At 39.0% G+C, this 12,740-nt stretch overlaps 1 protein-coding gene across 2 annotated transcripts in view; it reads right to left on the bottom strand.

Annotated features, from left to right (window-relative positions):
- Nucleotides 1–1,157: 1,157 nt before the first annotated feature.
- The window catches only part of LOC118789569 (gamma-aminobutyric acid receptor subunit beta-3), a 49,826-nt gene continuing 38,243 nt past the window's right edge, over nucleotides 1,158–12,740 (bottom strand). Inside the window, exons 8-10 of one of the 2 annotated variants that reach the window (XM_036546047.1) lie at nucleotides 4,100–4,344; nucleotides 3,006–3,086; nucleotides 1,158–1,870 (exon numbers count right to left, since the gene is read on the bottom strand). In XM_036546047.1, coding sequence (XP_036401940.1) covers nucleotides 1,523–1,870; nucleotides 3,006–3,086; nucleotides 4,100–4,344 — 674 coding nt within the window. In that variant the 3' untranslated portion in view covers nucleotides 1,158–1,522. The remainder of the gene's footprint in view (nucleotides 1,871–3,005; nucleotides 3,087–4,099; nucleotides 4,345–12,740) is intronic. The other variant, XM_036546048.1, reaches the window with a different exon arrangement.

Here is a 12,740-nt window from a genome sequence, read left to right as displayed (position 1 = left end):
AATAAAATAATTATTTAGAAATCTTTGCCACACGTACCTCATATAATAGACCACCAAGTTTATGCAACAACAGAAACATGGTTTTACAGTTTAGAAAATGAAAATGCTCTCACATTTGACTAATGTGTAATGTATTTACAACATATAAGTAATAAGAATAGTAACCATAGCAATGATAAGTAACTACTAACATAACAAAGATTTGAATGAACCCAACATAATATTGTGACCAGCAGATGTAACAGCATGCACACACGTGGATGTGTGTACATGTGCGTGTACACGTGTGTGTGTGTGTGTGTGTGTGTGTATGTGTATGTGTTTGTATGTATATAGTCCCTTATAACCATATGTTATTTTAATGTAAGTATGTAAGCATATTCATGTGTATGGCTGTGCGAATATGCTATACTATGTACAGCAGGGATTCAGAGAGCAGTTTTAGAAGTCACAACTGGACTAATACCATGCTGTCACAAATATCATTAATCACCTATGTAGTATTCATATACAGTATATGCATGTTAATCTTTCAAACTAATTACAAAGGATATGGTTTATGAAAACAAAGAGAAAATAAATTGTATGGATGCCAACAGTTGACATGTTTAGAACCTGAGACAAGTTGTACCTTTAAACAATTTACATTACCCATTAAAAAGCAATTATATGTTTGTATGTATATGCACACAATTATCAGAAAAGAACACAAATGAAAATAATTGAGCTTTTTTCCCAAGTCATTAGATAAGGTTATTTAAAGCAAAAATGTTTTTGTTTTTTTTTTCATCTGAGCCAAAATGATGGAACTTAGTATTTATGCCATCCCTTCACAGCAATGAATGCACTGCAAAAATACATAAAGCGAGACAGCATGTACAACCACAGTTCATAATGAAAGCCAAAAATAGCCTGTCCATGAAAATCATGTCTACTAAAGGCAAAGAGTTATCCTGTACACGTACTAACACAATGAAAATCATATAGCATAAACATTTCAAAATATGGCTATGTACAACTGATTATGTTTTTGTGCATACATAAGATTATCTTTGTGAAAGTATTTTTTCAGATGAGATACAATAATTTATAGAATCAGTAAAGTTTTAATAAAACCCACACTTCTGTATATTGCATTTTTTAAAGTTGTGGTTAAATACCGCAGTCCTCACATAATAATGCTCTTATTTAATTATATAAAAGCATCACTATATAATGCTATTTTTATTGAAGCCTATATCATGTTGATTGGGTTACAGATCTTATAGCGGAAGTGAAAGTTTTTTGAATATATCGTGCATGCAGTCCCTGTGACTATGAATGGCAGAGAGCATCTATTTATACAACAGTTCTTTACAAAAAAAAAAAGTTTTTTTGTGAGAAAGTTTGCAATCCATCGAAATCCTACTTTGAGCAAGATTGCTAGAGTATAAAAACTGACAAAGAGGGCGAAAAATTGCGTCCTTGGTACCTCATATAGAATCAGTCTTTTTTTTTTTTTGTTTTTACACGTACTCATTGCTTAGTTCACGTAGTAAAGCCAGTAGATTAGATTGAAGAGGGAAAAGGTGGCGGGGAATATGATTCTCGACCATCTGTCGATGGCGTTCACGTCCGTCAGGTCGGGGATTTTGATTTTCAGCTGCGAGGACCGTCTGCGCAGGCGCGTCTTCTTAAGCTGCGCGCTCCGGTCCAGGCTGTGGCGGCCCGCCTCTCGGGGCATGCTCTGTTTCCTGTACTGGATTCCTGAGTTGTCGAACGCCATGGAGGTGGAGTTCCTCGCCTCCGTCACGCTGGTCGTCACCTCGTTGCCCGCCACCTCGTTGTGGATCTCCAGGGTTGTCAGTAGGATGTTCCCGTGAGCGTCGACCTAGAGACGGGGGCGACACTGGCTGTAAATATGTTTGCTCACTGCAGGTGGAGCAATGAACAGTCTGTGAATTTGGGCAGAGAGGACCGCTATCTGCGCAAAGGACCTCCAGCACTGCAAGCGTCCAGGTATATATCAGACCTGCATAACTGTAACCTCCCTGGACAGCACAGTGCCAACCGGTGACCCCTGGCCTAATTTGCGTCAAGCCCTCACAATTTAGAAAAGGCTCTATTGACTCTATTGTCAAGCACATTTCCATGCACGCACTGAAAAATTAAATTTTTATAATTCAGAGAATTTTAAGTGTTTTCAAATACTCTAGATCTGTCTATCTATCTATTTATCTATATATCTGTGGCTATCTATCTGTCTATCTGTTTTTCTGTCCATGTTGTGGTGGTAGAAAGGGGGGGGGGGGGTACTAAATAAGGAAACAGTACTTCTGTGGTCGTGGTACAGGAACTCTAATCCTTTCCTTTCTTTTTGAACATGTATACTATCAAATATTTAAAAAGCCAACCAATAAAGGTGAACTCCATATCTACAAATGTTTCAATTACAGCAATAAATCCTATTGTATGAGTTTTGAAAATTTGTTAAAATGATTGAACCTAAACAAAGTTATCAGAAATTTGAGAGGAACATTGACATTTTCAGTTCTTTTTCACAAAGGTGACCCAGTGTATACGGATGGGGTTATAGGCACAATGAGCTGCATCCCAGTGAGATAAGAAATGACAGTTTCTTAGCAGCATACTGTATTACCTTATACTGAAGACATTCAAACACAAATAAAGACGCACAGTGCCATCACAGAAGCACTCAGAGAAAGCCACATACTGGGTGGGTGGGGGAAGCGGAGGGGGGAGGGGGCACGGGGAGGGGGAATGGTAGGGGGAGGGGGGCACAGATGGGTTTTGGTACACATTAGGGCCGCCAAAGTGCACAACAGTATGAACAGAAAAATGTGCGATGCGTGGCTCGGCAAGAGCACCTGAAAATGCATGTCTCTTCATTCAATGAAAAAAAGAATAATTCAAAAAATAAATAAAAACAAAAAAACTTTGTGTGGCAGCAAAGTTTTAAGGGAAGGTTCACAAATGTGACACAAGAGCCACTGGCACACACTCACCGCTCGTGAGTGACGATGCCCTTGTACCTGATTGGACTGTTTAACCGATGACGGCTTGCAATTGCCTCCTTCCAGACCAGACTAGTCAGGAAAAAAAAACAAATAAAAAATCCTCTTCATCCGAGCCACGGCTAAACAAATCCTTCACTCCAGGGAGATCTTGCAATCTTGCAATGGGACCAAAAAAACACAAACCTGTCTCCTAAATACCTACTGTATCTCCATTGTCAGAATTGTACCTTTATCCACATACAAAATCTCTCAATAAATATCCATACAAGCAGAGACTCAAAAAAACTGCTATTTACATAGTATTCCCAGCTGAAAGTTTCAATTAGACTTTCAATTAGAAATGCATTACCAGTTCAGCAGGCTTAAATTTAGCAACAGTAAACTACATAGTCTCTATGGTAGATGGATCCAGAGTATACATGCTGGCTTTCATGGTGTGTTTTGTTTTGATATTGCGCAAAGCCCAAAAAGTCGATATGAGTGAGCTCAGGGGTACAGACTGCATCCTTCCCACAAGAAACATCTATGCTGCACCAAAGCCTAGTTAAAGCTTTATTAAATGTTGTTAAAGCAACTATGCGCTACGAAAGCCTTTTAGATGTTTTTTTTCCCTCTCTAGTATGGAGATACCTTTTAGGTAATGGAAGGTGAGAGATGGTGTAACCCTATCTCTGCTCTCTTTATTTGATGGAAGCTGTTCCATTACAGTGGTTTCACTGCGAGATGGATGACCAACAGACAGATTACAGAAATTGAATTACACCGTCTGACAGTGACATTTTCAAAGTCTCAGAGTGTGTTGAGTTTGTAATATTGGAGGCCTTTTGAAATTTCAGCTGTTGCGTTGTACACTATCCAAACACAGACATATTTTTTTTTGCTCAGGGGGCGCACCATTTTCTATAGGATCGCTTTGCATGGGGTTAGGCATATTTTTCTTTAAGCAAATCGTGCTGCCAAACCTCACAGAACTGTACAGAGATACAGACATAAAATGACAAATTTAAATTTTCATTAACTATACTTCACGCTCTTAGATGGTCTTATCACCATACAAGAAGGCATAAGAAGTGGGTACTCACCCTGTTGCTGTCGTACTTGTTGCGGTCATTGTTGGCCTTCTCCGCCTTCTCCGCCAGTTTCTTCTGCATCTGCGGGCCCCTCCCGAAGAAGATGTAGTTGACGAAGGCGTACTCCAGCAGCGCCAGGAAGACGAAGACGAAGCAGCCCATCAGGTACATGTCAATGGCCTTGACGTAGGGGATCTTGGGAAGGGTCTCGCGCAGGTGCGTGTTGATGGTGGTCATGGTCAGCACAGTCGTGATTCCTGGAAGGAGGTGAACTTCTTGGTCAGCGTACTCACACCAAAAAAGGACATCTCTGGAGTGAATTCCGTTTTGCCAGTTATCTAAGAAAATAATTGGCTAGTAATTGTCAGTTGGCAAATAATTGTCATAGTTGTCTGAGACCCCTGTCAGGGTGAACCTCCCAGGGAAGTCAAGACAGCAGAATCACTGGCAATCTTCTGACGCAGACTGAAGACCCACCTCTTTAGACTGCATCTTGGTTCCCCTTGGTTGCCCACTGCCTAGCACCTGCTATTTGTACTCCTATTACGTGAGGCTTACTGGTAAAGTAACTTAACAGTGCCTGTAATAATGTATTCAAATGTTCTTGTTTTCTCTCAAACACAGGCATGGAGCGTGTGCATTTATCATTTCCACTGTGGTCAATCATTTGATGAAACATATCATATATTTGTGGCTGGAGACAGGGACAGCAATTAGCCTACAGGACTCTAGACTCCTACAAGAGACTCTGACTCCACCAACTGCCAATAGTGTGGTGAGCAGACATCCTGCAGTTAATTTGGATACATCCACTACAACAGATTGAGTAAAGTCACACTCATAAAACACAAATAGCAGCTACACAGATTGGTCTTTAATTTATTAATTATATTATTTGCTTGTTTATTGTGCTGTTTTTTTCCTCTACTGGAATACTCAAGTGCTCAAATATTTGCATGTTTTTTCACACTGACAATGACTTGCATCTCCTCACAAGCCTGTTCTTTCTGTATGTATTCACTTATTTGTCAATTTAAAGTTTGGATTTTTTTTTTTTTGCTTCGTGATCTATCATAGGTGTGACAGGGCAAAGCAGTCTGAATCGGTTTTTAAATGTAACCCACAGTTCACAGATGCTTGGTTTTACTTGCTCAGTGTCACATCACCCAGCACCTCATGACAGTGGGAGCAAAGGCAAAAAGGTTACAGTGAAAAGATACTCATCCCTCTGAAATGCTGTCCAATAACAGGAATATCCTGGGCTCTGAACTCCTGTGGCAAATGCACATATGAATCATCATATCTGAAGTTCTCGGTCTTACCTAGATGAGGTGAAGCTAGGTTGCTTCTCGTCACAGATGGAAATGTGAAAAGAAAAGTCTGAGAGTATCTCTGACTACTGCCTTCCCCATACAGGTATATGACTGTACCAGCATCAGTGCTGTGCTCATCTCTGTACATCTCTATACATGTACTAGGATTAATACTGTACTAACTCTCAACATATTGGCACAAGGATCAGTGCTGTGCTCACTGGTACATTGGTACTTGACTCAGTGCTGTCCTCAGTCTCCATACACTGGCCCAGGGATCATCAGACTGAAAATGAAAGCTGTTCATATCATTAGAGAGGAAACACATGGGGGTTTTGCACCTGGACTCTCAGACTATGCTGCAGATCAAGGACTCTTTCTTGTTGCTTTTACGTGAGTCTGACTGCACTATTTCCTACAAAGTTTTAAATAATGGTTGACATGTGTTTCCATTTTCTCATTCAAATAGTACTTCTTTAACCCTGTGTTGGTGAGATCTTGAAAGCAATTAATATTTTTTACACAGCCTTGAGTGAAATATTGCACTCTAATGACCCATGTCCAGTTCAAATCTGGCACTTAGTACTATGCAAAGGACAAATGGCATTTTTATGTTGGTAGCTGTTACATGTCCTTACATGGTAATGGCTAAAATTTTAATACAAAGCTCGTCACCTTGCAGACAAAGTATGTGCACTTCAAGACAAACTACCTATTTCACTGGGGAGGATGTAACACTCTAGTGTCAGCATGTGCTATTCTGCCTGGCTAACGAACGAGATGAACACTGAAATAAAATGTGTCCATAGAAAAAATCAATTTTTCCCAATCTCCATATCTCCATGCCCCCTAAAACCATGTACTTGCAGGGTGGGGGGGATGTCCTCAACCAATTAAGCCATTTACTTTTTTATTGCCATGTGGAAACGTCATTAATTCTGCTGATATTTCTAATTTTAGTGGAAACCGAGCTTAATTATTTTCACTTTGTTCTTGTCTGCCTCCGGTCCCCAGAGTGAACCGTAAGCCTGGACACATCTGCTCCGACTGTAAGGACGAAGCTAGTGCTCTGTTCGAACGGATGCAGCTTCCACAAAGACACAAAGCAGCTCAGCACTCAGCATTCTGACTACATCTACAGCACAGCTGACTATCTGAAAGGGTCAGATGGCATGAAGCATGTTCAGGAAACCACAAAATTATTTCAAGTAAGCTTCTGTTCCTATTTATTAAAAACAAATTAAGAGGTCTTCTATATCTCTTATATGTCTATCATGTCTTCTATAATAACATTTTTTGCTGTCTATACAAATAATATACAGCTGAATGTAAAGATGGTTCAGTTGCTACCTGTATCTAGTTTCCTCTGCTGGACACAGTAGCAATAAGAGATGACGCCTTGAGAAGCTAACCTATAGAAACTGCAATACAGCAGAATAAACAGATACAAATAGAACACATTTCCAAGCCCCATATAAAAGTCACATTGACTTTCACCATGTCCCTGACATTAAAATGACCACTTTATAATTAACACTTCTGATGAATAACCATAACAGCTAGAGGTCAGTGCTTCTCAGTCCAGGGCAAATGCATGGCTCACAAGACAATGAAGGATGATTTAATAGCTTTTTCCTCTTCCTTTTATTTTAATAATGCACCACTGATTTAGTTGTTATGTTTTTACACATTCTAGAGCCGAATCCCCCAGCTCAGAGTTAGGCTGCTTGGTTGTATCCAGTAACCATTAGATGGATTTAGCAACAGTGAGATCACCTCTTTAAGTGAGCCCAAGTCTTGATCCACACTTCAGACAACACCCAAAGAACTCAGTTTCACACTGTTTAAAAAGGGATTTTGCCTCCAGGTAATACTGACATTAGCAAAAGTAGCCATTTCAGTAGACTTTTGAGTTTTGATATATCAGGCGTGTAGAGTGTATGGATATTTGTGTTTCATAAAACATCCTGAAACCAAAATCACTGGGTTTAAAGCCTGACATTTTACATTGGCATTCAACACTTTTACTTTTCTCTCCTCTGCTTAAGCACTCTGGGATTCCAACTGAATATTTATGACAAATTATGAGAACCAAGAGTAGTTTTCTTAGTAAAACTCTGCAGAGATTTTCAATTTAGTGAAATGTTTATAATAATCTTTCTTAAAGATATACTTATTTAAGAAATGTAAATGCGTAATGATATTTATCTTCATGCCTCTCATTAATGATCACATAAATATGACTTCCTAGTTACCCGTGTTTTAGTTCCAACAACAGAGGACGGAAATAAATAAAAGGATGAATATTCCCAGTATGGCGCCATACGACTCTGTTTTCTGCTAGTAAAACATAAAATGTGTGTGCCAGTTACCTGTTCAGCCATAAAGTAAAACTGAGAACAGCAGATAAATCTGGCCCTTAGGTTAATTTATGGGTACATTATAGTTCAGCCTGGGCCAGACACTTCCTTCATGTGTTTGTGTGTGTTTGTGTGTGTGTGTGTGTGTGTGTGTGTGTAAGAGACCGAGAGTGCGTGTGTGTTTTATCCATCTCTTGTTCCTCCAGGATTTCACATAACCACAGCCATGCTCTTTATAGGTGCTGTCTCCCAATCGCTGTCTGTCCTTCGGTACTCTCTGCGTCTGAACAATTTAATCACAGGAATGCACGCTTACGTGTGCCTTCCTCCTTTTTCATCAAGAGAGCAGGCTGCACAGGGGATAAATATCTTTTTTATGGAGCATATCTCTCTCTCTCTCTCTCTCAAGCTGTTTCTCTCCCTCCCTCTCCTTCTCTCTCTGTCTTCTTCACAATCTCTCTCTCTCACCCTCCTAACGTTCTCTCTTTTACTCTGACTCTCTCCCCCCTTGCTCCCATTGGTCTCCTCCCTACCTCTCTCTCCCCCTTCTCTCTCCTTCACTTTCTGTCTCCCTTTCTCCCCCCACCCCTGTCCCTCCCCCTGCTTTCTCTCTCTCCTTCCCTCCAGTCATCCCGTTAGTCAAAGTTGCAGAGATTCCCTGAGTGACTCACAGCACACACGGAGCCTCATGGGTTCTATTCCCATGTAAAAGCCCACAAAGTGGATCACTTTTTGTAAGCTTCATTTTGCATGAATGCATTACAGCTCTAATGCAGCGTTTCTCAGTCCTGGTCCTGGTGGACCACCATGTACGCCAGTTTTAGCTCCAACTGGGCTCAGTTAATCAGGGTTGATTGAACTGCTCCTTGACAGATGATCTGGATTTGACATCTCTTGACAATTATCAGCAATAAGCCAATTGTGGAAGAAATATGCTGGAGGCATGTTCGTGCTATTAACAAGACAAAAGTAAGGTGCTTCTCAGCTAATTTTCATTCATCTTGGACTAATACCCATTACTTATACTTGTAAGCAACTGACTTCCCAGGCAAGTCATTTGATTGTTGTATTTACCTGTGATTTTACTGATGAATTGTTAACAGGACCTCACTTGGAACATAAGCTATAATTGGGTGGAGTGACATGTTAAAAAATAAGGACTAAATATTTTTTTAGAGGTGTAAACACACCTCTGACAACACGAGTGTGTTACAGGGAACTCGCCTTGCCCAGGGGATGTGTTCCAGAGATACGGCAGTGTACTCATAATAAAGGCTTATGCACAAACAGGGATTTCTTACACACAAAACAGCCACAAATTCAGGATAAAGCCAATGCAGCAATTCAATAAATATGCATATTGATCTGTATAAATATGTAACAGTCCACTAAACCCTGGATCAAGGAGTGTCGCCTTATGCAAACATAAGCAACAGGCTCCAGTACACTGCACTTAGAGCAGACAGTTCATTATCATTTCATATCTAATTAAAAACCACATCTAACCTGAGTCATCGAGCCCAGCTGGATCTAAAGCAGTACACAGGGTTGACTGCTGTTACTAGTATAGTATAGGTGTAATGTCAGATTTAGTTTAGAAGATATTACAGCGTTTCCCAACCTTGGGATTGCGACCCCAGGTGGGGTTACTTGAAATTTAAATGGGGTCGCCTCAAATATCTTACAACTGATCCGTACAAATATATATATATACACATTAATTTAAAAAATAACTAATCGTATCCTCCTTCACAAAAATCGACTTAAAATAAACTTGTTAATGACCTCGGCGGCCTGTCTAATTGATGTAACCATGCTTGACCAAGCTACGTAATGTTCAAATCAAACCGAAGTGGGCGCACAAAGTTAGCAAAACAAATGATTTAGGACAGAAAATCAAATGAATTAGGACAGAAATTAGGAAACATTGTAAAAATGGAGAGTTTTCTTTGCCCACCTGCGATCCCCATGACATGTGCAAGTGAACCTGAGAAATATCCATCAAAAAGAATGCAAAAATATGATGAAGCCTTCCTGCAGTATGGATTTACCAGTGTAACGGAAAACAGCGAGGAAAAGCCTAAATGCCTCCTATGTGGAAACGTACTATCCAGTGAAAGCATGAAACCAAACAAACTTAAAAGACATTTCGAGACAACACATAAAGAATATGTGGGCAAGCCAAAATCTCTCCTCGAAAGAAAATGTGTCGAGCTGAACAAGCAGCGAATGTACTTTAAGAGGGCAATGACGGTTAACATCTTTTTGCAAAGGCTATGAAGCCACACACCATTGCAGAGACTTTGATATTGCCAGCTGCCACTGAAATGGTAAAAACAATGTGTGGAGAGGAAGAGGCTCAAAAACTGAAGACAATACCACTGTCTGATAACACAGTGAAAAGAAGGGTAGAGGCAAGGGTGGGGAGTAACGGAATACATGTAACGGCATTACGTATTTAAAATACAAAATTAGAATAACTGTATTCCGTTAGAGTTACCATTTAAATTGATGGTAATCAAATTACAGTTACATTTTAAAAATATTTAGATTACTGAATGGATTACATTGCATTTTTTTCATTTGATTTCATTTATTTTTTTCATTTAATGTTTATTCAGTTGGAACATCTATCCAATGATAGGCAAGTCTGGGGTGTATCTCCCATATGCCCCTTACGAAAAAAAAAAGAAGAAAAAAGCACGCAGCCTGCCTGACTCACAAGACAGTAGAATGCAGAGTGAGACAAAAAGCAACCAGCGCAACGCGTTTATGTCATGGAAATACCGGGACCATTTCACTTTCAAATTTGGCAAAGGTTGCAACATAACAGTACAATACAAGCTGTGTTTGCCAGCAATCAAACTACTAACTGCTTCAAAAGAGTCAACCTCTAACCTGGAGAAGCATCTTGAGGCAAGTTCTCTTTTTCATTATTTAAGATAATATTGATCGCTAGCTAGCTATTTTACATAGTTTGGCTTCACTGGTTTAGCTATTCAGCTAGATAGTAGGCTAGTAGGTATAGTATTAAAGCTAACTAGCTAACGAGTAGAAATAGTGACAAAACAAGTGAAATCTCACATGTTCAAAACTGCAATTACTCCAACAATTTTACACTATACATATTATACATTAAAAATGGTTAAGTTACTCCTTTCTCACTTACAACGTATTTTAGGGTGACTCGTGCCTTTTCTAACTCATGTTTTTGTGTAATGTACGGTTTTTGAATTAACATTTACAATTCTGAGGAAACTGTGATGAAATGCCCATAGACATAACATGGGGGTACCGAAATGTTAGCCACAACAGTGCTAAGTGAACAGTCTAATTATGAATTATACTGGTGCATATCCTTTCATAACATAACCAAAACTTTCACAAAATGCTTTTTTCATGTGAAATGGTATAAATGGCATAATTAAAAAATATAGACTGTATTTCATGTATTGCAGTAAAAAAATCACTCAAGTTTAGCTATTTGGACATAGTTTGTGAGGATCACCCAACCAGTATATGCCACATTCACACTTTTACTTACATACTTTTAAAAATTAAAAACACAGTGATCAGAAAGTAATCCAAAGTGTTTAGATTACGTTACTTACCATGAGTAATCTGACAGAATACGTTATAAATTACATTTTAGGGCACACTACGGAACTTTGACAGGTTGCAGCGCAATGTGCACTCCCAACCATTTCATTAACTAGGGTAAGATAAATAAAAGATAGTAGCATAATATTTCAAAGTAGTCCATACAAATCAAAACATGTCTATGTTGTGAATGATTGTGGTCGCTAGAGTTTTGTGACATCAAAGTGGGGTCACCAGCCAAAAATTAGATATTAGCTCAAGGGGCACCCATATCCCCCTGTGGTTCACCCTTGAAGACTTTATTATTCCTTTCACACAAGTGTCTGTGCTAATATGCTGAAAGTATGGCCACAGTTCTAATAGTGAACAGAAAAGAGTAACTACACATTTTCTTTTTGTTTAACATAAGATTTACACTTAAATTATTTTATTATATACCACAGCTTAGCTAAATACTCGTTTCTGATTGGCTGGAGGGGTGTGCATTATTTCTCAGTAGATGCACGGTAATAATGCACGGCTGTGAAGTAGTTCCAGTGAAAGTGGCCTTATCACCATGATCAAGTTCCGGTCATGAAGCAATGGCGACCACCACAGCGAGATCAGAATTTCAAACATCAAGTCTCCCACATACCTCGTTTGATCTACCATTTTCAATGTCAAATTTTACAATAAATGGAAATGTTCAATTTAATTTCAATAAATAAGTACGATGTAGCTTTTAGTCACTGTTTCCACATACGCATGTTTAAGATGACAGACATGAATGTAACATTATCCAGTTCACCAGCTAAGCGGACACTGTGTAGCTGGCTATATCAGAAACTTCTAGTTAGTGGGCTAAGTTACTGTAGTTTCAGTAGCCGAAGCCTAGTTGTGTAACATATTATATATTTTTTTATTTTATGCTAAAATAGTACATTTCAAAATAATTAAATTTTAAAGTTTGGATGTGTCAAGCTAGCTATATGAATGGACTATATTCTGTGGATGTGCAAATATTGTAATATATATTTTGTTCAAAAATAATAAAATAGCAGCCTAATTTAAAATGAGTGCTGAATTTTTGCTTTGGTAAGGAGCCGTGGTATAAGCGGAATAAACTCCTGGTGGCTCTTTGGCTTTGCCGCGGGGCCGCATCACACCACCCTGTCATGGGTTATTTCCATGGAACTGCAGTGCCATGATCATGGTTTATTCCTTACATATGTGCTGAAAATGCCATGTAAACCAGTGCTATTCATTGTGTTCTATGGTCAAGAGCATAAGCAGAGTCATCTAAATTCAATAGATGAAAAGATGCTAGGCACATTCTGGACAGTATTGCATTAGTATTAAATTAAAAAAATTAAATAAAAAAAAAAAAAACTGTATTAAATT

This window comes from Megalops cyprinoides, chromosome 14 (assembly GCF_013368585.1).
Source record: "Megalops cyprinoides isolate fMegCyp1 chromosome 14, fMegCyp1.pri, whole genome shotgun sequence".
NCBI classification, from domain to species: domain Eukaryota; kingdom Metazoa; phylum Chordata; class Actinopteri; order Elopiformes; family Megalopidae; genus Megalops; species Megalops cyprinoides.
Note: the sequence above shows the minus strand (reverse complement) of the source record. Positions and strands in the feature narration are given on the sequence as shown.